Here is a 24,909-nt window from a genome sequence, read left to right as displayed (position 1 = left end):
AAACAGGGAATTGAAGCGGGCCAGCCTTACAGACAGTGGCTAACATGTGGATATATCTGCTCGGGTTATTGTTCGTAACCTGCAACCGTCGCTATTCGCCAGTAACCCCCCTCTCTAATCAACCTTTCTGTGTCCACTACAGGAATTCGCCGATTTGGCGTGATCGTCTCTGCGATCTATAACATACTTGTTACAACGAAACCTTTACCACGCTACTTTGATTGTTTAACAGAATGTATTTCTGCCACCTTTACCTGACTTAAATTTGGCGTGAGCGCTAGGATCATAGAAGAAGACATTTGTAACATCTACTTGTTTCGCGGCCGGACCACCCACACAGCAATCTAGCCCTACAGCAATAAAGATCGAACATAACAGAAGCTCATAACTCTTATTGTTCTTGGATATCTCGGCATTCTGACCAAGTGCTTCGATGTTACATGTGCTGTTATGTATCTTCTCAAAGCCAGAAAATTATCCGGTGTCACGGCCTCGATGAGGTGGTACTGCGTGTGGGCAGTGTAACCATGAACTTGTAGAGGGCCTAGAGGCACATCCATTAAGTAACTAGCATGACTTGTAGCTTTATTCATCATGTAACCTTACTTCGGTGACATGATGGCTTTAGGATTATGTTGCTTGTTGATGTCGGATCATGACAAACTAGGTCAATATTCCGACATGGTATAAGAGGTTTTAAGTAAGACACTGCTACTGACCAAAATTGTAAGCCTGAAAGGTATTATGGAAGCTGTTGAGAATTCGATTGGCATCACTACAAAAGTCTTGCGATGAGGCGATGTTTACGAATTCTTTTCCTATCTAAACTCTCCGCATATCTTGAGAGATATAAGTCATGACGTAGGTCAGCTTGGTCACAATGATAGGATGGCTGATGGGATTATTACATGTGACAGTTGACAAAGTTGATAGAAAGTTGTATGTTAGTAAACAAGGAGGAGATTCCTGACCTTAGCAACTCCAGATGCCTAATCGTCAAGATGACGCACGAAAAGGACGTTAATGACCATGGCAACAAGATATTTCTAAATGCCTCTGAGTCTTCTCTTCTTGGCTTCTCGCCCCTGTACTTCGCATGAAGCTGCGGCCGTGGCCGAAAAAACCAAGGCCTGAGCTCATGTTGATTACCCAATCTCCGACCATTGTTATAGTGCTCTTTGAGACCCAAACTTAAGTAACCAAGCGAATGGCGACATTTCTATGGCCCTAAATGACAGGTTTGTGTCTGAGCGTCGTTTAATACCACGAGAAGCCTTCTTACACAGCCGATGTGCTATCTTGCTCCAGACCCAGAGGTCTGCATCAGAAGCCAAGGACATGAGCCATCGCCTGGCCGGAGTCAGAAGATGAGGTATACTGTCTAGAGCTTTTCACGAGGTCAATGCCTTCCAATCGTTAGCTGTATATACTAGGTACGATTGCTCTGACTTGTTACTTTGTGGGGGCTTGACTAATTGTGGTGTATCTAGGTATCTTCGTCTCGGATACGAGCTCGAACACCTGAAAGGCTGTAGGCGAGGGTGGGGGTCATGTCACTTTATCTGTCAGTGACTCAATTTTCCGAGTGGATGGTCTAGATTCTGGGGTATATCGAGCACTAGTGACTCATCTAATGCTCGGGAATGCTCAAAACTATGTGTATTATTTAGGCATGACCTCGAGAGGGATGTCGCTTTATTCATCCGAAAAAATTCGTGCAGGGCACTCATTTCCTCGCTGACTTTGGGGCGTTGGACAATGTTCAGCTAGATGAAGATCCATGACTTCTATAGGCTCTTAGTTCATCTAGGACTTCTTGCTAAGCACTTGTCTTTCCTTTTAATCTTGCGCGAGAGAAATATGGAAAGCTTATCTCAATGGAAAGGAGTGCCAAAGGCCCACAAACCTGGCCGCAAATCTATACTCCGTACCTAGGTCAACTTACCATTCCAACTAGCTTGATTTGGGCAAACTAACATGAATTTCGTATCATACATAGTAGATGACTAAACGAAAAACAGAAGAGAAAACCAATGTGAAGGGGCAATTTATGATTCGTTGGAAACTCTGTGGTACGGTCCGGGCCGCAAAAGTTTATCATACTGAACAACCCTAACCCCATTGCGGTTAATAGCCCTAACTCGGTATACAAACAATACCAGATCGACATCATAACACCAAGGGGATCTGAAGCCGACGGGGCCGTTTCAAATACGACGAGGCTGTTGATAGAGAGATATAAGGAGGTTCAGTCATTACACTTTGATGGTTTGCCCGGCCCCGGGATTTTGGAACGGACTCTGGCTTTCCCATGCTTGGGACTAGACAAACATTTTGCCATCGACTTCCTACCTAGGTAAGCGTTCCGTTGTCTCGGTATGGCTGACAATCAAGTGCAATATCTGCACGGAGTTAAACGCATATAGGGGACCGGTGCCGGTTTCTTTCATATGCATATCCGTGTTTTGAGCTGTGGCGGGTCAACTCTAGAGAAGGGACGATCAAGGTAGGTTTCCATTGATGATTCTAATATGATCAATGTTTGGGAAGAATGATTAACTTAGTTAGTTAACTAAGTTATTCTCATGCAACATTGTTTACGTAAGAGCAACGAAATGAATTTAACCTAAACATAACTACGGCATAGCCCATGATTGATGTAGCTAACTATAGCTGTTGTATGCATATCAATATGCAAGCCACATTTCACAGCAGGTAGACGTTTTACCCTTCCAAAAGCACAAGCTCAGTGGAGAAATGGGATTAAAATGCTTAGCTTGACGTCTAAAAATCACGGCCGTAGCGCTTCTCGCGGATGCTGGCAGCCCAGTTCCACTGCAGACTTACATAGTATTTGTGCTACGTACAGCCATGTAATAGCGGAAAATGTGGATAAAACGTCGTCTTTGGTAATTATGGGGGATTTTCTTGGATGGATATATCAGGGTTCGTTTTACAATTCGCGGTTTGCTGCAAGTTTGGTTTGTTTGGTGTTTGGCCGTAGCGCATGCAAACTCAGTTGCTGAGAAAGTTTTCGAAAGGCATCAAATATCTTTTTCAACATTGCCACAGGAGGAGAGAAGCTAGAATGAATTTGTTTCAATACACAGACATATCACAGAGTAGAGTATGCATCTAAAAAGGAGGGGTCGTCATAACAGATACAATCCTTGTCAGCAAGAAACCAAATACTGTTCAAGAGCTGCCATCAATAGTTACATGGAATGATGGAAATCAATTCCTTAGCACTTTCACAAGCTTTAAATTGGACATGAGCTCTTGCATATGCAGGTTGGCCTACCCAGGTACGTACCAGTTTTAGCTACCTTACAGCAAACATGCATCAGACTCTGGGGTGCTTGAGCATTATGCAAGGCGCCCCTACACAGAACCCGGTAGGCTTGCATTCCCAATCCTTCTGCAACACCGTTGAAACTGATACACACATAGCAACGCAGGATGAAGGGGGGTCAGATCCGGCGACTTGCAAATTCTTGACAGCCAATGATTCCGCACGGGCCCTTTATTTTCTGTTTCTATTTCTATTGTCATATTAAACAGAGAGACCTGTGTGAGAATTTGTTGGAAATAATAGACGTCGAATAGGATCCTGAGAAAAGATTCAGTCCCCAACGAAACAGATGAGTGTACCTGGACCCTGCCCCGTCCACGGTGGCTAAGCTATTGCATGTTGATGTCACTTGAATCTCAATATACTCACAATATGAGGGCAGGAATATTGTAAAAAAAACTTGCCCTAAACATCATTTATGGGGACACAAAGGAGCCATTGTATACCTGACACTGAACGCATGGGCTTGGTACTTCTTCATGTGCATGATGTCTACTTCCCCTCATCCGAGATGAGAGATACATCGAATATGTCGAGCTGCTGTAACGAGTCATCCCACTCCTGGAAGAATGACAAGTATGTAGCACACGTGGATGATAATCAAATGCAGCTTGCAGGAACATCACGCAAACCCTGAGCATTAACCATTCCCTTTAAATCCGTGACCGGCATCGAGCATATATGGTTTTGTAACTACATTCGTGGTACATAGGCGAAGACCAGGTACTGAGAAAGCTCGTTAGCGGGGTTGATGTCAGATATTTGTGTGTATTTCCCCATATTAACTCAAATAGGTAGGTGGTTGTGTATCATCTCACAAGCTACCTACATAGATCCTACATTACGACTCATGTTCTGGTTCTAGACCATTGAACTATTTTCTACTCATGCATTCGATGATGAAGCTGTAGAAATCGACCTTGTCTGGCCGATTGGGCAGCCCTAAAGGCCCAAGGGAGGTAGAAAGTGACTGTAACTTCTTAGGCGCATACTATCGCCTACACTCAAATTCGATTTCCAAAAATGATAATACTTTGAACAAACACGAAAGGCTTAAGATAGGCCATGATCATCACTTCACTACATTCCACATAATCGTTGCAATATCATTCATCCCGATCCCTAACAATAGAAGAACACCCACACGCCCAAGCCAAAACCAATAACCATGAAGGATAATGATAGACAATGAGGACCAAAAAGCCCTCGCAATGAAGACAACAATATGCGATGTAATGCGCCTGTAACCTGGTATCATATCAAGTTCGGAGAAAGAGAAATAGATGGTTCAACAAAAAACTTCCAACTTATGTGCAGCCCTATTCTCTATCCTTTTCTCATCTCCTTTCCACACGACTTAGTGCCCCTAGAATTAGACTGATATCCTCCTTTTGCTGTCTGGCTTGTCGTGTCCGTAAAGCCATTTGGCGAGTACCTTTGCGGTCACCATCCTTATCCTCGTCCTCTTTGTTTTGAGTATCGACTTCAAGTATTCTCTTTGCTATTAGATTATCCCGCTCTTCAAGAAGATCAGAACAGACTTTCAGCATTTGATGGGAAAGACGATCTGCCGTAGACCGGTAAAGGTCAATATCATGAAGTCCTGACGCGAAGGCGTCTAGTGTCGGAGCTAGGGATGAAGTAATACGTGATAGTCTGCGGGATATTGTGGCAGGCGGTAAAGCTGGATTGGTAGTTGATGTAGGAGGTATTTTATCATCAGTTGGTTTCCCTTCACGGACTATTCGAAGGCTGTGGGGTGCGAGAGTAGTCATTATCGATCTCTGAGAGGGCTCTAATATCGATTCATCAATGACTAGTAGGTTCTTTGAAGTAGAGTCGCCTTTCGCTGTCTGATCGCTGGGGGGCGGTTCGAGTGTTGGTATTGAAGGCTGCCGCAGTAAGGCGTTGAGAGCGTGTCTCTCATTTTGTAATCTGGCCGTAGTTAGCACTGAACGATGAGAAACGGAAGCGCAGTTGTGAAAAATACACACTTTCGTATTTGCTCCTCCAACTCTTTAATCTTTTCCGCATTCTGTACATTCTTCGGATTCGGCTTCTTGACAATGACTGCAGGGGCTGGTGCATCTTCTCGCGCAAACCAATTCGTCAACTCGGATTTATTTGCAAAATCCTGAAGTAACTCTTCTTGTATAACTCGGGCTGAAAGGCATTAGAACCTCCTTGCCATAATTTTTAATCTATGCACAAGAAACATACCTGCTAATCTGGCGCTGTCATCTTCAGAACGAGAACCCGATGGTTTATCATCCAATGCACGAGTAGCACACCACGTCATCAACTGCCTCATCCGGCGCGGTTCTGGCAGTCCATCGCTTGCGATGTGTTTATAAAATTCGGAGGTTGGAACCTCTTTATGCGGAAGTGCTGCGCCAAAAATGTTAGCAGAATTGTCCGTATGTAGGATAAAGCTCCTTTGCGCCTCGGAATATGGGTTCGCACCGTTTGATGCTCCTGAGTCTATCAGTGAGCTTGCTCTTCGACCTCTCATTCCCAGACTATTTCTTCTTGGTCCCTTCCCGCCTCGTCCTTCTCTCATCTCCTTATTTCGTCGTATGACAGGCGTATCTGCAACAGGCAAAGCAATTTTTGAAGTAGCGCCTTGAGAAGGCTCGGGTGATCGCAAACTGATATCCACAGAAGGTTTCGCTTTGGCTGGTCGGCCTTTCTTTGCAGGTTTCTCTATAGGGAACGGAGGCTCTTCGTCGCGTGTTCGAGTTTGTTTGCTGGAGACTTCAGCTTGCAGTTCGACTGACACTCTCTTTGGCCGTCCTCTTGTGGCTTTGGTCTTTTTTGTGCTAGCCCCAGAATCCTCTAATGGCACATCTTCGGCTGGCTGAACTGTATGCGTTTTCGGTGGGCGTCCTCTTCGTGGCGAGTGCATGACTGGCTCTTCTATTGTGACCCCATTTAAAGCTGGCGCCGATTTTAGTTTTTTGGTCGTCGCCCGCGAAAATTGAAACCCTCCAATATCTTCATCGTACTCAGCTATATAACCAGAAACCTCAAGATTAGTGACCATTTCGCAAATGATAAGTATGGGTTCCATTCCAGGTTGCCCGAGCACAATACGAAATCTCAAAACTTACCGGCATTTCGTTTCGATGCATTTCGTACAGGTCTCCCTTGTGCTGATTTCGGAGGAGCAGCGCCCTCATCGTCGCCGTCATCCTTTGCATTCAAGCGCGAGCTGGTTCGTGTGCCTCTTCCCTTTTCACCATTGCCGCGTGCTGACGACGACGACGCAGGTCGGCCCTGCGACGCCGCCATATCAATCACTTTCAGAGGTTCACGGCGCGCGGTCCTTGTGGATGTTGCTGTCAAGACCGCGGTGGTCATATCAGGTGATTCGATGTGCGTCGAACCGAGATAAATTGAGGAGCCGATTCCGTAACTATCAAGTCCACCCGTCTCTTTCGGTTCGTTGAAGCATACGCGAAAAGCGGTAAATTCTCGTGAAAGTCGCCAGGCTGCTGTTTTCGTTGTCGTCTTGTTTGCGCGATCGTGACAGTCCGTGGTCTTCAGCGGATCTATGATCCTCTCACGCCCCTCCTTCGTACAAATCGTATTTCGCAGTGCTTTGCGTAGTACCTCTTCCTCCTGCATTCAACACTGCTTTCGTAACTCCGTTCTCGTGCGCAAATTGTTCGAAATTCGCTGGTGAGTGAGTGAGTAACTTGGATTGAAAAGCACGGGTCGCGCTTCCGAAGATAGACGCGCCCAGAATGAAAGCTTCTGATTCGATGATCGACCCCACCACCACGAGTAGACAATCAGCTGGCTTAACGGCGGACAACACAACACAACAACGCTGGTGAGAAGTTCGCCGTCGTTGGAATGAAACAGGGTGCTGAACTGAACAATATAACTAACTATTGCATGGAATTGATGCGCTTCTTGTCCTGCCCAACTGTAAACACGCCAAACGACCAAAACAACCTTGTGTGTGGGGCCCACTAAGCCCATCCAGGGCTAGTGTGCATACTGTGACACGAGGGGACTCTTAAGTCTTTATTAACTAGAGGATACTCTTACTGTAGCTGTAGTTACCTAAAAGTACTTGCAATGGGATGAAATGCAATGTCATGCGTGCACGGCATAACATGTCCTCGATAGTCATTCAGTAATGGCTATAAAATATATATATCTATCTATCTCTATATACTAATCACGTCTCGCGGGTGACAATCAACCCACGATCCTGCGGTTAGCCTCCTCTTTCTCCTCCTGGGAGATCTCATGCTCCTTTTGCCGCACGTCAGGCTCGAATTGAGGCACATCTGGGCTGTGGCCAATGGACATGCCTACACGGATCTGTAAAAGACAGGCGGTGTTAGTGATGACGGCCGTGATGTTGGTCTTGATGTCACTTACCAGTGTTTCGAGGGCACCCTTGGAGTTATCAACTAGATCACTATCAAAATTGATTTTTCCAGGTTCGAAGAGCAACACAACTGTACTGCCACCGAATGCAAAATATCCTAATTCCTCGCCACGAGATACCTTCTCACCGGACTTGCGAGTAATCACGGTACTTCCAACCATCATGGCACCAACACATACCGCCATTACCCGACCATGACAGACAGAGTCTATGGGTACTAGTACTCGAACATTCTCCCCATAGACATCGAGCGCAGAGCGAATAGCCATAGGGTTCACTGTATAGTATTCACCTTCGATGGGCTTAGGAGTGCCAAGGACTCCGTCCACTGGAATATGGAAGCGATGATAGTCCTGGGGAGCAAGCCGGAATATCCCAAGAGCGCCATTTTTATAACGTGAAACATCTTCCGGATAGGCCTTTCCCAACAAACGCTCTATAGAGAACTCTCGACCTTTGATCCAGATTTTAGTAGCTTCTTCGATGCGGTCAAAAAGCACACTGCGACAATCAGCAGGAGAGACGACGATTCTCGGCTCGTCAGGAGCTGAACAAGGTCTTGCGCCCGGCTTCAATTTGCGATAGAAAAATTCATTGAATGTTTTGAAATTCTCCACTGGCTCCAGAACCTCTGACATGTCGAGTCGATGGAAATTGATGAAGCCTTCAATCTGACTAGCAGATGCTGGATCGTCATATTTCTTGCCTTGTTTTATACTAAGAGATTTGAGCATCTTCCGAACTGTTGGTTTCAGTTAGTTAATGCCTGCACTACCTGGTTAGATCCAACTTACTTCTCTTCTTCTCCATATCACGGCTTTTGATACCCTTGTATAACAAGCGAATACCAAGACGGACATAGATGCTCATTTTCTCTTCGTTTATTTGACCAGTGATGCGGTCTTGTACCAAGATATTCGCTGAATTGGCACCGAGTCGGTATCCACCATAACCAATCTTAGTAACGACTTTGCTATACCACTTGCGCTGTGCTTGGCTAGAAGTGACGAAGCCACCCATGACAAGGTTATCAACCTGTCGCCAGTCTTGACTAACGCACGTGGCAAGGTGGGTGATGATATCTGCGTCGGATCTTTTGCTCAGACGTGGCTGGTGGCATAGCGGACATTCTCCGATTTCGATGACATGCTCTTCACCTCGTTCGTCGGCAAGGTCATCAGGTACGAGTTCACCATATCCTGGAGACGGCTGCTCTCCCTCCGGAAACTCGGACAAATCCAGTTGCTGTGGTTGACCATCTGCACCCTCTAAATCAGTCGTTTCATCCGCGCCAGAAGAAGTGTCTGGGCTACGGTCCCCGGACGAAGATAGAGAGCCTGGTATTAGTTTCCGAAGCTTGGAGTCAACTCTACCAAAGCTACTCTTCTGTACCTTCTGAAGAGCATCTTCTAAACATATCACGGCTTGATCGTAGGTCAAATCGTTAAATTCGCCGGACTCGTTCTCAGCAGAGAACCTGCTAAAGAAGCTATCGATTGTAGATTCTTTCAAAGTCGACCCAAGCGTATCAAGCATGCTTGTGAGTTCTATTTTACTAAGCCGACCGCTGTCATCAGCATCGTACTGTTTGAGCATGACCCTCCAAAACTGCTGCCGAAGAGCTTTATACGGCATATATTTTGCTTTTATGTAGAGTTCCGGAGAGTATTTGTCTTCCCACCGCTCCTTGTTCTTCAGCAGAAGCGGGATTGTATATGTCTTTAGATCTTCGCTATCCGGAGAGCTTTGGGGCGGCGGGGGTGTTTCATCAATCTTTGGTGCAAGATTGCTGATGCTCGGGACGTCAAGAAGTGGGTTACTCATCTCGGAAGGGACGCTAGTAGGAGGGGTAGGGAGAGATTGATCAGACCTAGTTTGTGTGGTAATAAGTGAAGGGCTGGATGACTGAGATGATAAAGTTGGTTTCGATGATTTGCCCAGGCTACTTGCAGAGTTGGAGCGCGACATGGGCAACCGGAAGCGCGACCTTTGAGACTGCAATGGCTGACCTGGTTTAGATGGCTCCTGTAGCTTGTATAGGCCAGTCTCGGGATCGGCCTCTGGAGCAGCTGCTATCAGTGTTTGAAGCGGGAGCTCGGCGGTTGCCACAAGATCATTTCCAGACAATTTGTCACGATCAACCACTGTGAAGCTCATGGTGTACGACTGTTCGTGTTTCATGACTTGAAACACCATCTTTTCGTCATAGACGGGGTTCAAATTATGACGGATGACTCTCGTACGAAGAGTCTTTCGTCCCAGTGACGTTACTACGAAAGGATCCATATCGAAGGAGGTTCGAGTCACTATATGAATCAGCTTTGAAGTCTCTCCCAGCCGGTCCAAGAAGTGTTGCTTACTGTTTCTCTCTGGCGGCAGGTTGCTGATCCTATTGATCTCGAGAAATATGACTCCTTGAACGCCATTCGAGGCACCTGAAAATTGATATGCTCTCGCGGCAAGAGATTTGCGCTTAAGTCGTGCGATACGCAACCGACGCCTTCGCTTTTCAACGACTTCGGATTTGGTTGGGTCATCGTTCTCGTCCGAAGATTCTTCATCCTTGTCGTTTTCATCCTGATCGACCGATTCCAGCGCTGTATCGTCTTCTTCTTCTTCTACAGCGCACACGATAGATCTGAACTTTCGGTAGGTATCGGCAGGGTTTGCGCCGAGATTGGCAGTGTCGAGCAGAGAAAACTGGATGAGAATCTGACCAGAAACTATACTCTCCTTCTTCTTGCGCCGTCTCCGCTTGGACTCTAATGTGTACCATTTTGCCTAGAATAAATGAGTTACCCTCAATTCATATTTAGGTGCTTAAATCGCAGGTATGAATGGAATGTACCTGATGTTGAGTTTCACCTTCGGCAAATATCTCCTCTAATGGAATATCGAATTCTCCCATATAATCCCTCCCAAAGCGATCACGGTCCCAGCAGACACACTCCAAGAGAGGTACCCCGCTAATGGGTAGGTCAAAGGTAACATTCCAATCAGGATTCAAAGTCTTGCTGATCGTTGGAGTCGACTCGCGTGCGCTTCCCAGAGACACGACCAGGTACTTTTTGGGTGTCAGCCAGAGCCAAAGCGCACAATCAACGACGGACCAGACTTACAGGATCACTCGTGCCACCTCTGTCCTTTGCAGCTAAGTCCCTTCCCTAATGATCGTTAGCATGTTAACTTGACATCAACGAGCAGAGGGGCAACGCCAGACTGAGGTTGTTCAGCCGTACGTACCTTGATCACATTGACCTTGAGTGTCAGCGTAGAGTCCATTGGCGACCTCAATGGACTTTGATTTCGACTCTGCTGAATGGGAGTTGCGCTCTTGGAGCTGATGAAGCGCTGAGGCAGTGGTAGACGAACCATGGCCAACTGGAGTGAACGTGGGGTAAAGCCTTTTTATTATTATACGAATCTGGAGTGGGTGGTATAACAGCAATAAAAGCAGCGCAGCGATGACGACGGCGCAGGGACTAAACTAGCAAGGCAGATCTTCGATGGCCCTACCGTCGGATACCAAGAGCAATTGCTGTGCTGTGTGTTGCTGTGTGGTTCGCGGCAATCTGAGTGAGATCGGGAGCAATCGTGACTGCTGGCCAGCAGCTGACGTGCGATTTATGATTATCGTTGATGAGCTCACTCAATTCGTGGATCGTGGGAAGATGCGACTAAACATGATGGCAATTCGAAAAGAAGGAAAGGCGATAATATAGAAATTCAAGGACGAGGTACCAGCAACACCAAAGTGGCTGGATGAGGGGAAGAAAATGGGTAATGATGGAAGGGGAGGAAGTCACTAGGTAAGGTTGGCGGAGAAGCCAAGCGGGGTGGAGACAGGAACAACAACCTTTTTCTTACTCTCAACGTTTCCACTTGCCAGCTGAGTACACCGTCGATACTTCGGCAACACGGGCAATCGGTCGTTTATTCTTCACATCTACCGGAGTAAAGAGGTAGCCGGCCACGATCCGCGTCATTTTGTTTCAGATAATCCTTGGGTCATCTAGCAAATCATGGTCGATACAACATTGCTCGCAGCATAGCCTGTTTTCTCGGCAATTCGACCCAACCAGGAACAAAATTGTTCACTACAAAATGATGATCGATACGGAAGATTCGGATGCAGAAGAACCCGCACCCTGTACCGGAGATTAAGTGCAATGTTGTGCATATTTCCTTGTACCATGGCGAGTATCGGCTATATATGACTTAGTCTACGTCACACTGGTCAGATCGTTCTACTACTCCAGAGTACGTCTGTAGTACATAGTAAATAGCATTAAATACGTATAGTGCAGTACTACTCCATTGTATATACTACTAGGCTGGGCCACTTTGACGGGCGATGATATCAACGTTAACTCCTAAGAAGCCCACGCATTACTTATCCAAATAGTAAAATCGACGCGCCATCCATGCAAGTCATGGGTCTCGATCTCGTAAGTGGCAACTAAGGGGGGTGAAGTGGATGATTGAACATTCGCTGCCGGATGCTACATTCAACAAAATAGATTCTGCGTATCAGAACTAATCTATACGTCGTTCGTCAACCCGACCCCAGACTTCATCTGATGAGGATTTGTCCTTCGTCTCGGGAACGCGGAGATAAATGAGCAGACCAAAGACGCCGGCTAGGGCTGCGAAGATCCAGTATATCTGGCCCTTTCCCCCAAGAGCCGCGTTGAGAATGGGGAAGAATTGAGCAACTATAAATGTCGCAATCCAGTTGGCAGATAATGCCCAGCTCTGGAGGGCCCCCACTGCCTCAGAGCCCACGAGTTCAGAAGCAAGAATGAAGGGTACAGGGCCTAGTCCAACCGCAAAGCTAGCGACGAAGAGTAGACTTGCTAGTGCGGATATAATCTTCTGGCCGACTGAAATGCCAATCGCCAGCAGCACCGACGCTGAACCCATGCCACCAATACTAAGTAAAAGGCAGGTCTTTCGACCGATCTTGTCTGGTAAAGGAGAGCACGCAAGGGTGACGACAAGATTTAGGACAGAGATAATGACCGCCAACAACGGAGCGGCTGTCGGAAGAGTAGTTTGAAGCAACGAGACACTGTACATGATTATACTATTCACACCGGTAAACTGTTGTGCAAGCATGACAATGACAACCGCAATAATAGCAGGTCGATACTTCGGGTTGGTAGCCACGGTCAAGATCGTGATTTGTGACGGTTCTTGAGGTGAGGGTTGATGTGTATGCTGTGATAACAAAGACTCCTCCTCCTCATCAACTCCATTTCCTTCAGGCGCCCCAGTCTTCCAAGTTTGAATCTCTTCTTCAATGTCCGCATCCTTGCCGCGAATACGTTGAAGGACTTGCCGCGCTTTATCTGCTTGTCGATGTTCGACCAGCCAGGATGGGGTTTCTGGCACCAAAAAAAGGCCAAGAAATTCAGCCAAGCCGAGGCCAGCGCCCACAGCGAGAATAATTCTCCATAAACTGTCTCTGCTGAAGAAATACCCAAGAGACTGGGTCAACAAGATTCCTACGTTGGTCATGACTTGAGTGAAAGCGCCAAAAAACCCTCTTGATGAAGGCGGGGCGATCTCAGACACGTAGATTGGGCCGACCACAATCGATGCTCCGGCGCCGACACCACTTAGAAATCTTCCAATACTCAAGATAGCGATATTTGGGGACAATGCCTCAGCGACCGAGCCCACAACAAAGAACACCGTAGTCACTCTTAATGCTAATATCCGACCCGACCGGGTAGCTAACGGTCCCGAAACCAAAGCCCCAACAAGACCGCCAACTGTGTATATGGATGAAACAAGCCCAAATTGTGATGCATTCATTGGTAGGCATTGTGGAAGCCGTGTCGAAAATGACGCCGAGGTGATGCTCTTCTTCTCGCAGGTAATGACAGCTTGTGGGGCATTCAGTTCAGCCTAGATTTGTCCAGATGCTATTAGCTGCTTAGATCATGATAAGTAGCTTATGGGTATATACCAGATGAAAGCCGAATTGAAGGGGTCCTAGGGTTGAGACAAAAACCAAGTAGATGAGGAACGCGGTAACGTGAGATTGCTTGGAAGTTGCCGACATTGTGCCAACTCCAATCGGTCTCCTATCCGTATGCTGTAAATATAAATGATCGATTGTTCTGTCGTCTCAGAATAACGAGGGCTCTTCCATTTATCGTAAAGCAGTGCGTGACAGGAACGTACAAAATCAGTCCTGCCGTTGTTGTTGGTGTGTTGCTCTCGTTGTGTTGTTGTCGTCGATGTTGATATTGATGTTGATGTTAATGGGCCAGCCCGGGGATCATGACGTGTGACGTTGACCCTAGTACTAATTAAGACTAGCTCAACGTATATGGCCAGGGTTAGGGTTTGGGGTCTTGGGGGGGGGGTTGAATTTTGGAATCGGCCTTAACCCCCTTACGAGTTTAGTAGTCATTACTTGCGAAATCAATTGATTTGATGCTATTTAAATACCGCTAGCTTCCACAACGAAGCACTTTTCTCCATCAATTCGAAAGATGTGCCACCTAACTGAACTATACAGTATCGAATCGAGACATCCCCACGTTCTAATATCTCTGGGCGTCACAATATGGCGAGTAAGTGACACTATATTGATATATCTCTCGGAGAAATCTTCACTACGTTAATCGGGGGACCTATCATAGATGCCATCACCCGTCGCCTCAAACAGCGAAGCCATGAGCAAGAGGGTCGTCCTTGGTTCCATATATCGCTCATGCAGGAGCAGAATTGATTTTCGTTATAATTGGCAGGGTTTCTCGATTATCATAGCACATAAACTACATGGTCACAAATATTCTGAGTGCAAAACCACACTATCAGTCCTGGACCGTCATTTCTGGTTCAATTCCTTCATTTTGGCTTCGATTTCCTCGCGCGAAGCCTTCGGTGGCATTTCTTGGACATCATGAGTATGGCTTATCAAGTTCGCGAAAGATATATATCAAGTTTTCATACTCACCGTGGGGAATAACAGGCCCTTTGGATAGGTGATCTTGAGCAGAGGCCTTGGTTGCTCCTTTGGATTGCGTTTGATCGCAGCTGGAAGTGCCAGGAGGTAAATCCTGGGGTTCAGAAGGCATGACAGGCATGATCATGAAAATTCTTGGATGATATATGCAATGAGTTTGCATTGGAAGTCACAGTATAAAGAATCTTGACGTCTCTTTTGTTAATGTGATGTTACAAAGGTGATGCTCCATGAGGGTGCCCGGTTTATGTACGGGGACTGCGGCGCAATGACGTCGTTGGCTTCGTCGACAGTAAGCCCTATCAACTTCTGACTTTCAGTCGCCCATCATGGATGACTTGCTTGTGGCAGGAGTATAAGGAGCCTTGTTACATGGAATTGCCCTCGACTCACTGCCGACAGATGACTGTGGATACGAAGTCTGTCTCGTTGTGAGTGTGTCGTTGTGTCGTGGTGGTTAATGTAGGCTGCGGAGACCCCACTAAAACATTTGAAGTCCCGTGCCTAAGTTAACTAGTTAGTTAGCGGACTGGGCATTATTATGTAACCCACCTGACCTCCCCTAAAATAGCTACCTAACACCACTGTTCCTGTTCCTGTTCATTGTCACCATTATCATTGTTCAACCACGACTCGCCTCAGTCTCCCTCTACCTACCGTCTGTTTGCACATATCGGACTCGCGTGAATCACGTCATCCCTGAACCCCGATCCATATGAACATTGCGACCGTTGCCTAAACGAAGACCCTCCGTGCTTGTATTGCGATGCATCACCGGCGGTACTAAGTGGAAGCCTAACAACCTACATCTTCACCTACTTCACATAGATACCTTTAAAACTCAAGTTACTCGCCATGCCGTCCATTCTCAGTGACGCGGATAAGGAGACGGTCAAGAGGACTGTTCCAAAACCGGGCAACAAGATCCTCGCCGTCGGTGTCGCGCGACTATACGTTGCCCATCCCAATACGCAGAAATGGACATATACCGGTCTCCAGGGAGCAGCTGTTATCGCAAATGACCTGGTTGGTCACACATTTTGGCTCAAACTTGTGGATGTTTCAGTAAGTCGGGAGTTGTGAGTAGACCAAGATACACGGTACACTGACACCAACTAGCCTGCGAACCGTGGAGTACTCTGGGACCAAGAGATCTACGATGGCTTTTCTTATAACCAAGATCGTGTCTTCTTTCACACGTTCGAGCTCGAGGAGTGTCCAGCAGCCTTGTCGTTCTCAGATGAGAAAGAGGCAAAGACCTTTCTAAAAAAAATGCACGAGCGCGAAAAGCATGCGAGCAAAGAAACGAAAGCCACCCCATTTGCCTCGACGCGCGGACAAGGACCGGCGCCCGTATCCAGCGGAAAGTCCGGCCGTTCACTATTTAGCGGCCTTCTCGGTAGAAGTTCATCGATTGCAACACCAACTATACCTGCAACACTACCACCGATTGCTGCTCCAGTACAACCTCCTCCTCCGGTTCTTGCGCCTGCGCCAGTGCACGAAAAGTCGTCCTCAATAGATCTTACGGACCCAGAAATACAAGGTGTTTTGGCGGAACTGCGGCAGATGGGTATCACCGATGCACAAATCAAAGATAATGAGGGTTTTATCAAATCATACATTCAAAGCCAAGCTGTTGATGCTTCTAACCGATCGTCTCCCTCACCTGAAGACCAGAAAAAAGCGAAAGCGCCTCCCCCACCTCCCCCGGCGTTAGCACCACAGCCGAAAGTTGCTACAATCAGTCCTCAGAACACTGGTGGCAGTGGTGGTAGTAGAAGAGGTCCTCCTCCACCACCCCCTTCACGTCGACGAGCAGACGCCACCCCAGCGCTCCAAGAGCCGGAAGCACCTGCACCCCCACCGCCTCGAGAGCCATCACCACCACGGCCCAGATTTCGAGCACCGCCCCCCATTGCAGATGCAGGCAGGTTTGCTCAGCCTGTAACGGCACCTGGCAGGCCTCGTGCAGCATCAGGTGCAACACCTGGTCCTCCTCCACCTCCTAGGCCTCCAAAGACACCAATGGATGAAGCTGCATCGCCACCTCCTCCACCGAGGGGTCATGGTGTCCCTCCTGCTTTTCAAGGTGAACGTAAAGTCTCGGCGCCTCCAGCACCTCCAAGCCGCAGTCCCGCGCATGCTCCACCTCCACCGCCGCCTCGAGAAGTCCCTCAATTGCCACCAAAAATCCCTCATGCAGTCGCACCAGCGTCTATTCCTCCCCCTCCTCCAGCACGAGCTCCTATCGCTCCTCCCCAGCTTCCTCCATCAAATACCCGTCTTGTGCCCCCTCCCCCTCCGGCTCCTTCATCTGGTGCTCCTCCACCACCACCACCACCTCCTCCCCCTCCACCTTCGTCTGGTATTCCACCACCACCACCTCCTCCTCCTCCCCCCCCTCCTTCGTCCGGTGCTCCTCCTCCCCCTCCTCCGCCCCCACCACCTCCAGCCAGCTCGGGGGCACCACCCCCTCCTCCTCCTCCGCCTCCTGGAGGAGCAGCACCACCCCCCTTACCTTCTGTCGGCGGTGGTGGTCGAGACGATCTTCTTGCAGCTATACGAGCGTCTGGCGGCAGAGGTGGCGGTGGATTGCGCAAAGTTAACGATACAGAGAAACGGGATCGCAGTTCTGCAATGGTTCCTGGAGGGTCAAACGAAGCAGCGGCATCAACTCCTAGCGCAGCACCTGCCGGTGGCTTTGCGGGTGCTATTCAGAATGCCCTAGACAAGCGGAAACAGAAGGTTCGCGGTAGTGGTATGTTTTAATCTTGCCTTTGTAACGTGATTATGCTAATTGTTGTTCTATAGATGATGAAAGAGAGGATGATGATGATGACTGGTAAATCTATCTGCTTCTTAATCATTAGCTGGGCCGGACTCGACCCAATCTTGAAGGCATATATTCAATGACTATGCGCGCTGATTGAAGTGTATTTTGACAACTTCAATCTGCAATACGCCCTGCGCTTGGTTACGGTGATGAAACAGTCGCAGCCAGCTGGCCACCATTCAAAGATCACTTTGAACTTGTATATATATATCGAAAGTGTGGACAAACACCTAGCAATGGATAATTCGGGAGACCGCCTCATACCCAAATTAGATGGCAATTACGTGCTTATGTAGCGAGATGGCCAAGTCGTAGTAGAAAGCTCTTGATTCTACAGTGACTTATTTGGAACTGTTGACAACATTAGCCCTAAACTGCCATAACCCTAAGTCGGGAAACCGCACACTCATCCCAGCGGTATTAGGGTGTAGGCAGACTAAGAACGAAGTGCTTATCAGTAGCCTAATTTAATCCATATATAAACTCCATATATAAACTTGTCAACAATATATTGACTGCCTGTAAAGCGACGCATAACTCTTCTGCGACCAAAGTCCAAAGCAGACTTTCACGTGACCGGCGGAACCACGATATCATCAAATCGGAGTCCCGACACTAAGGGAGTGTGGGTGGAGAACATTTTATCACTAATGGCAGAATCATCTTGAAACATTTCCAGAAACTTACCAGCATCACGCTTGAATTCCATCATTGTAGAGTATTTCTCTGCAATCTGGAAAGATGCTGGTGGTTCCTTCAATAAAACCGTTGGCACCATCGCCAACTTTACTCCGGTTCCTGAGATCTCAATCGGATTCTTTCTTTTTCACTTGGAACCCGACGACACCGAGAGCCAGTACCACAAGGGTCGCCTCTAATCGATGGAATAATTGGAAATATGGCAAAACGAACTGGACACGGTTGAATCCCGCGCCTTGTTTGGCGCAGATTGAAGCCTCCTTTTTGCCTGTATGGCCTGCGGTGAAAATCTCAACGCCGCGAATCTCATCTCAGCTACGTACCTCACTTACGGTACATTCGGAGGCAGTAAAGTCAAACAAATGCGCCAATCTCGCTTGCCATGTTTCTTCGCGCAATGTTTCGACAAAAAGCAGGCCTTGGTGGCACAACTGGTTGTTCAAGAAGGAATCATACCAAATGTGGAAAAACTCCACAACTCCCCCAATCACGAGCTTTACGGACGACGGCGCAGAAGGGAATCTCTTCAATCTAGGACGAACACTGGCATCTAAAACACTTGATGAACCTCGACTGCGCTGTACTGAATTTGACGAGAATGGGAATGTCACGTTGGTTAATGGGGAGTTTCGGAAGAGTGAGCTGATCGCTAAGGTGCGTCTCAAAACATCCCTGATAGAGGTGCCGGTTTGCTTACATGATCTTACAGTACGGTCTTTTGAATCGCGACTTGCGAAAGATTGATTCTTCAGTCTTACCTCACATCCTCGTGCGACCTAGTACAATCTTGATTTCGCTCCTACATCTTCGCGTTCTGATTAAAGCCGACCGAGTCCTCGTATTCGATGCATATGGTTCAGCCGACTCGTATACTCAATCTGTCTTCATGTATGATTTGGAGGGGAAGCTGCGACAACGCCAAGCCCCAGGGTCGGGTGCACTACCTTATGAACTCCGTGCGCTTGAGTCTGTCTTGATCAGTGTGACCAGCGGTCTGGAAAGCGAATTTGAAGGCGTGCGCGATCCCGTCGTTCGTGTCCTGCGGGCGCTAGAAGAGGATATTGACCGAGACAAATTACGCCATTTACTTGTTTACTCGAAGAAATTGGGTAGCTTCGAACAGAAGGCGCGTCTTGTGCGAGATGCGATAGACGATCTGCTGGAAGCTGATGACGACCTTGCTGCGATGTATTTGTCTGATAGGGCTCAAGGGAAGGTGCGGGCTGAGAATGATCACCAAGAAGTAGAGATGCTCCTCGAATCCTATCACAAGATATGTGACGAAATTGTTCAAGCTAGTGGGAACCTGGTTACAGCTATTCGAAACACGGAGGAGGTGTAAGTTATTCCTCAATAACCTTACTAATGTTTGAGAGTCAACATGTCGCTAATATGGTCAATAGTGTCAAAGCAATTCTGGATGCAAACCGAAATTCCTTGATGCTTCTAGATCTCAAGTTCAGCATTGGGACCCTTGGACTTGCTGCAGGAACCCTAGTCTCGGCATTATACGGCATGAACTTGAAAAACTTCATCGAAGAAAGTGATTTAGGCTTTGGGGCCGTGTCAGTAACCTGTTTCATCAGCAGCATCATCGTCAGTCTTTACGGACTTGCAAAACTACGCAAAGTGCAGCGAGTAAGAATGTGGGGAGAGGGCATGGATTCTGCTGGTATCGGTCCACTTCAAAATCGCAATCTAGCACTGGCCAACCGCGGAAATTGGCGTTCTGACGCGGTTGAGCCCATGCTGGCTGGTCTGCCTGGTGAAGGGCGGTCTGAGAGATTGAGAAGATTCAAGGAGGCTGTCAAGTCAAATGCAGCAAAGGGGAATTCAGCTACAGATGCAGCTCGCCGCATGGCAAATTCGCAAGCTGGACGGACATCGAGTCAAACACCCGGCAAAAATGGCACAAAAACAGAAGACAACGCACCTGACGAGACAACTTCAAAGGCATGAGAGAGACGCTGTGAGGCGGTCAAACTAGTACACGCTTGTCTCTACAGCATCACCGAAGAGTTTGTTAATACCCCGGAAATAGGCGTTTGACATATTATGGAATTATTGACATAGATTGGACAGAGCATTTGTTGGCGTTTAGCGAAGCACATTGTGACCTGTATATATACGACTCTCCTCTTGTGAGAAAATTGTTAATGTAAGATACTTATCCCATCAGTGAATAATGACTCAAATGCTATTACTCGAACATCAATCATACATGGTTACTAGAATCCAGTGACATAGCATGCTAGTCTTTGGACCCAGGTAAGACCGAGCCATGGCATGGATTAGAGGCTGTGTCGTGTCGTGTCTTTGTGACACAGACAAAGTCCATGATATTGCCCTCGTTGGTATCATTGAGCCACGGCCATGTTTGGTGTTCCCGCCCTAAACCTCTACAATTTCGCCCGAGGTTTCACTGACTCCCAAATTCGCCTCACAATCCTAGCATACATTTCCGGATCAGAGCGTATATGCGCACAATGCGAACTTGTTGCCAGCTTATGCTCCTCCACAAACCATCCTTTCCACCTCGCCTCTTCGGCATGGATAAGTACATCTCTCCAGTCGGTAGTCGTATCACTCTTCGAATATATATAACAAATGTTCAAGGTGTCGACATAATCTCTGTCCAGGAATATTCTGCGCATCGCAAGCTGCGAATTCTCCTGTCCTCCAATGATATAACTCGCCCACACAGGGATTAGGGCTGCATGAACGAGCAGCGAAACTGCCGGCCTTAGCGGTCTAGAAGGTGGTTGCGCAACCACGATTGCCTTATGGCTCCGTGTATAGCTTCCACCGTCGGGACTGCTATCCATTATGATTCCGATGAGAGGGAGAGGCGCATGTGTCATTTCGCGGATGAGGATGAGGAGTTGGGAGGCTGTAAGGCTGCCGCCATTAGAACATGAATGGAGCAAGATATTTGTCTTGTTCTTGCTTTGTCCTTGTTGAGTCTGTCCTCCATCCGGCAGCTGACCATTGGTCAAGGCATTCTCGATTATATACTGCGCTGCAGGTCTAAGGGCAGCTCTCTGCCACGTGTAAGGCTTGAATAACGCTGCAAAGGGCGTTTGGATAAGCAGGATACTTGCTGCCGGGGTAATCGTCTGGTGTAGCTCGAGGTATCTTGTGATATATCTCTGTTGAGCATCTGCCCAGCTGCATATAATAACCAGCTGGTCCACCTGATTTGGTGACTCGGGCGTATACAACGAGATCCGGGGCGAAAGATTTTGCACCTGCATCCCATCTGATATATGTAGGTTGCTGCGACGACAAATATATGAAAGGTTGAATGATCGAGAGTGGGCTGTGTGTCAAACCCTTGGGGTTATATCACAGCTTAGAAGGAAACGAGTAACCAGGGTGCCTTGAACAATTGGCAACGACTCATCAGGCGACTAGCACGATTGACACCCCTGTTCAAAGAACAAAAGTACCCGGCGCCTAGGACAATGATGGTGTCTGGGCTTCACCGCAGAATTGCCTGTGTGAAACCGTGAAGCCTCTCAGGTATCCAGGGGGTCAGAGAAGGTCATACCGACAATGGCGGCTTGGGAGTGCGAGTCAGGGATGTGTCTCCTATCAAAGACGTCAATACACTGGATGCACGACTGAAAACTGAGAACAGACTTTAGGAGGGCTTTATTTGATGGTTGATATACCTCGGTTCCGGCCCGGGCCCAAGAAGTTTACCATGATCTCAATGTGAGGTCATTCAAAGATTTCGAGAAGTTTTGTAGAACTTCTTTGCCGAAACCGAACTTTTCACGTTTCTTGAATCGATATAGACGTCAATGAAATCTGTAAACGTTGCAAGGAGATGCTATCTTAGCTACACACCGCCTTTCAGAGTAAATATTTACGCAAGTGTTACGCGTCTATCCATTCATGGATCCTCCTAAAATGTTACCGTCCAGAAGAATGACACCCTATATCTGCCGTGCTCTAACTACCGAATTTTCAATTGACAAATACTATTGTAATAATAAAAGTATGTCACCAACTCAAACGATTGATTATAATCTAACAAATATCTATAGGAACAGTTCCGTATATTAAAAAAACCAACCCAGCGCCAAAATGCAGCAAAGCATACTGTGTACACATTGAAAAACAAGACACTCAAGTGTTGAACCCTTTCCACACTGGAGATGGGCAAGGGTTCTCCGCTATATCACTATCAATTTTCGACCTGATCCAGCCAGATTTATATCTTGTGCCGTCCGATTTGCGGTGACGCTTCTCACCGAAGCGATATGAAAACGAGTACGAGCATTTCTTTTCCATAAATTCGTATGCATATTGCATACACCGAGGAAACTCGGCGCAAGCAGCGGCACAGTGTTCGGGAGACTGATAGGCTTCTTCTTGGGTCGGTGTCATGTCCTCCGGGGGAATTGGTTTGTCCTCCTCTTCATCAGGGGCTCGGATATGTACATCGTCCGAGTAATTGTACCAGTCGTTGAGAGTATCACTACCCTCGGGGAGGCGGTCAGCCATGAAATGTTGATACATGTCAGCAAACAAAATGGGTTGCGACAAGTCTTCTCGCTGCTGTTCAAACTGCCAAACGGCGTCCACATCGAGAGGCGTGACATGATGAAGCGTCATAAGAGGTTGACACCAATATCTTTCTCCTTCGTAGCGTCCAGGACCGTAGCGCAAGGTGCTGGGCGGTTCTCCTTGCAACATGGGTTTGTAGAGACCCAATTCGACCCCCTTCTCTTTCAGTGCTTTCATCAAGACGTAATCGCCATAATACTCATTTTGGGCGATTATGTCGTAACGGCCGGTGATATCGGGATCATTATCGAGAACCCTAGCCATGGCGCCTCTGGATATGATGAATCCACTTCCACCGTGAGCAAAACCCTCATTGTTGACATAGGTTTGCTCGCCTAAGTAGTGAAGTCCGTTCGGATCGAGTTGTTGCAACCATAACAATATATTTGTCCAAAAGGCATAGGTGTCTCCCTCGAGGAAGACGTACCAGTCATGGTTCGGTCGCATCGTCCACGTCTTTTTCAACATGGGGATGAATTTGTATTTGTCCAACTTCCACCCGGCTTCTCCTTCGTTGCGGAGTTCTCGTACATCTTGGCCGGACTTCTTGTAGTCCTGCAATTTGCGGTAGTAGTCAAAGTCTGGACTATTCTTGACGGATTCGGTGACATTGTCCAGGACATCATAGACTTGGTATGAGCCGAGTGTCGTGGCAAGGTCAGAAAAGATAAGCGGATCTTGAGCGCAACGCCAAGCGGAGAGGAGTTGGAAGGGGATTTTGTCGTAGAGCACGTTGGCGCCCGTCTTTACGATGATAGCAACATCTGGAGCGTTGGGGACGGCGTTGCAGCGACGGTCGGTTGTTGCGTCAAGCTTTGCGTTTGGCTTGGGTGTTGGCGACGGTGCTGGCGAGGGTATTGGCGGCGGTGTTGATTGCGGCGGGGGCGGCGGTTGAAACAATTCGTCTTTGTTATTTCCGTCTTGTTCATGACTCTGTTCCAGAGGCAGAGGCTGGGTCAGCTTGCCACGCAGAGTGTCGATGTTGGTGATATTCAAGGCATTGATGGACCACAGCACCAGCGACAACACGAAGATAGCGATACCAGTATTTAGCACATAGCGCGGCACAGCTGAAGGCAGTCGAGGAAGCTGCATACTCGATCTCGCATAATCGTGTCGAGATTCGGGCTAAAGGGCAGATCGCTCGCGAGTACCAAAGATGGCTGGGATGATGTTTTCTAGAGAAGAATCATTATTAATGTCAGAAACATGCTGTTTCATGGGCAGGCCACAGGCAGAGATAACGAGTCCGGAGGCTGCGGAGTCACGTTGTCAGGGCGTGGTCACTGTGTGGATACAGGGCAAGCACGACTCACCACGAAAGCCAATCATTAGCCGCGCTATGCCAGGGTCCAGGATTTACAATTTCACTCCGATCAACAAACACGGTCAACGTAGCCGAATCGTCCATTGGCTGGCCGGCCGACCGATCGGATCCATGAGTACGTACATACTACATATGCAGTATGTAGGAGTCAGTCGTTCACGAGAAAATCGTGGGCAAGAACTATATAACTATACTACGTGCTCTGTAGTTACTGCTTTCAGCCTACGAGTAGCATCAACGATGGAAATGGACGGGTTCTTGTGGGGCTTTCGTATAGTTGTGATCATAGACTACGTACTCCGTACGTACTACAGAGAGTAGGATGTTTCAGATCGCTGCTATTTATGTCGTAGTTAATTACTAGCCCGTACGGAGTATTCCCACGCCGTATCAATGAACGGACGTACTACGTAGTACGTAGTAGTATACTACTGGTAATACGTACTACATACGTACTGTCATTACGAGGCTAATCGAGTTGCGGAATAGTGCAATTTCCAAGTTGTCCAGCCCGACGCCAAAACACGAGAAAGAGCAATTTTAAGTCAACCTGCCTTCCGGAGTAGGAAGTACATACGGACTACGGAGTACGGTGTGCACTTCGTACGTACTATACGGATGGATGTACTCCATATCCGTACCCTGCACTCCATGAGTCCATACGCTGCCAGCTGCTAGTCCAGATCAAGGCAAACGCGATAAGCCTCTGTCCGTCATTGGCTGCGTCGTTAAA

At 47.7% G+C, this 24,909-nt stretch overlaps 7 protein-coding genes across 7 annotated transcripts; 2 read left to right on the top strand and 5 right to left on the bottom strand.

Annotated features, from left to right (window-relative positions):
* Positions 1 to 4,689: 4,689 nt before the first annotated feature.
* Positions 4,690 to 6,979, bottom strand: EYB26_000354 (uncharacterized protein; the record flags this gene model as incomplete). Its single annotated transcript, XM_054259671.1, has 5 exons — positions 4,690 to 5,287; positions 5,347 to 5,515; positions 5,573 to 5,740; positions 5,816 to 6,361; positions 6,463 to 6,979. The coding sequence occupies 5 exons, from the start codon at positions 6,977 to 6,979 to the stop codon at positions 4,690 to 4,692; spliced, it is 1,998 nt and encodes a 665-aa protein (XP_054115646.1).
* Positions 6,980 to 7,561: 582 nt separating this feature from the next.
* On the bottom strand, positions 7,562 to 11,132 carry EYB26_000353 (uncharacterized protein; the record flags this gene model as incomplete). Its single annotated transcript, XM_054259670.1, has 7 exons — positions 7,562 to 7,687; positions 7,748 to 8,499; positions 8,552 to 10,063; positions 10,118 to 10,538; positions 10,606 to 10,821; positions 10,877 to 10,921; positions 11,001 to 11,132. 7 exons carry the CDS (start codon positions 11,130 to 11,132, stop codon positions 7,562 to 7,564), a joined length of 3,204 nt encoding a protein of 1,067 aa, XP_054115645.1.
* Positions 11,133 to 12,293: 1,161 nt separating this feature from the next.
* On the bottom strand, positions 12,294 to 13,827 carry EYB26_000352 (uncharacterized protein; the record flags this gene model as incomplete). Its single annotated transcript, XM_054259669.1, has 2 exons — positions 12,294 to 13,670; positions 13,732 to 13,827. The coding sequence occupies 2 exons, from the start codon at positions 13,825 to 13,827 to the stop codon at positions 12,294 to 12,296; spliced, it is 1,473 nt and encodes a 490-aa protein (XP_054115644.1).
* Positions 13,828 to 15,594: 1,767 nt separating this feature from the next.
* EYB26_000351 (uncharacterized protein) lies at positions 15,595 to 17,588 on the top strand (the record flags this gene model as incomplete). The annotated part of the gene is made up of 3 exons (XM_054259668.1): positions 15,595 to 15,804; positions 15,859 to 17,500; positions 17,554 to 17,588. 3 exons carry the CDS (start codon positions 15,595 to 15,597, stop codon positions 17,586 to 17,588), a joined length of 1,887 nt encoding a protein of 628 aa, XP_054115643.1.
* Positions 17,589 to 18,733: 1,145 nt separating this feature from the next.
* EYB26_000350 (uncharacterized protein) lies at positions 18,734 to 20,233 on the top strand (the record flags this gene model as incomplete). The annotated part of the gene is made up of 3 exons (XM_054259667.1): positions 18,734 to 18,928; positions 18,984 to 19,612; positions 19,678 to 20,233. The coding sequence occupies 3 exons, from the start codon at positions 18,734 to 18,736 to the stop codon at positions 20,231 to 20,233; spliced, it is 1,380 nt and encodes a 459-aa protein (XP_054115642.1).
* Positions 20,234 to 20,673: 440 nt separating this feature from the next.
* Positions 20,674 to 21,528, bottom strand: EYB26_000349 (uncharacterized protein; the record flags this gene model as incomplete). Its single annotated transcript, XM_054259666.1, has 1 exon — positions 20,674 to 21,528. The coding sequence occupies one exon, from the start codon at positions 21,526 to 21,528 to the stop codon at positions 20,674 to 20,676; it is 855 nt and encodes a 284-aa protein (XP_054115641.1).
* An 880-nt stretch (positions 21,529 to 22,408) lies between these two features.
* EYB26_000348 (uncharacterized protein) lies at positions 22,409 to 23,944 on the bottom strand (the record flags this gene model as incomplete). Its single annotated transcript, XM_054259665.1, has 1 exon — positions 22,409 to 23,944. One exon carries the CDS (start codon positions 23,942 to 23,944, stop codon positions 22,409 to 22,411), a length of 1,536 nt encoding a protein of 511 aa, XP_054115640.1.
* Between the last annotated feature and the right edge of the window lie 965 nt (positions 23,945 to 24,909).

Source organism: Talaromyces marneffei, chromosome 1 (genome assembly GCF_009556855.1).
Source record: "Talaromyces marneffei chromosome 1, complete sequence".
Classification (NCBI taxonomy): Eukaryota; Fungi; Ascomycota; class Eurotiomycetes; order Eurotiales; family Trichocomaceae; genus Talaromyces; species Talaromyces marneffei.
The sequence above is the reverse complement of the archived record's forward strand: the minus strand, read 5'-3'. Positions and strand labels throughout refer to the sequence as shown.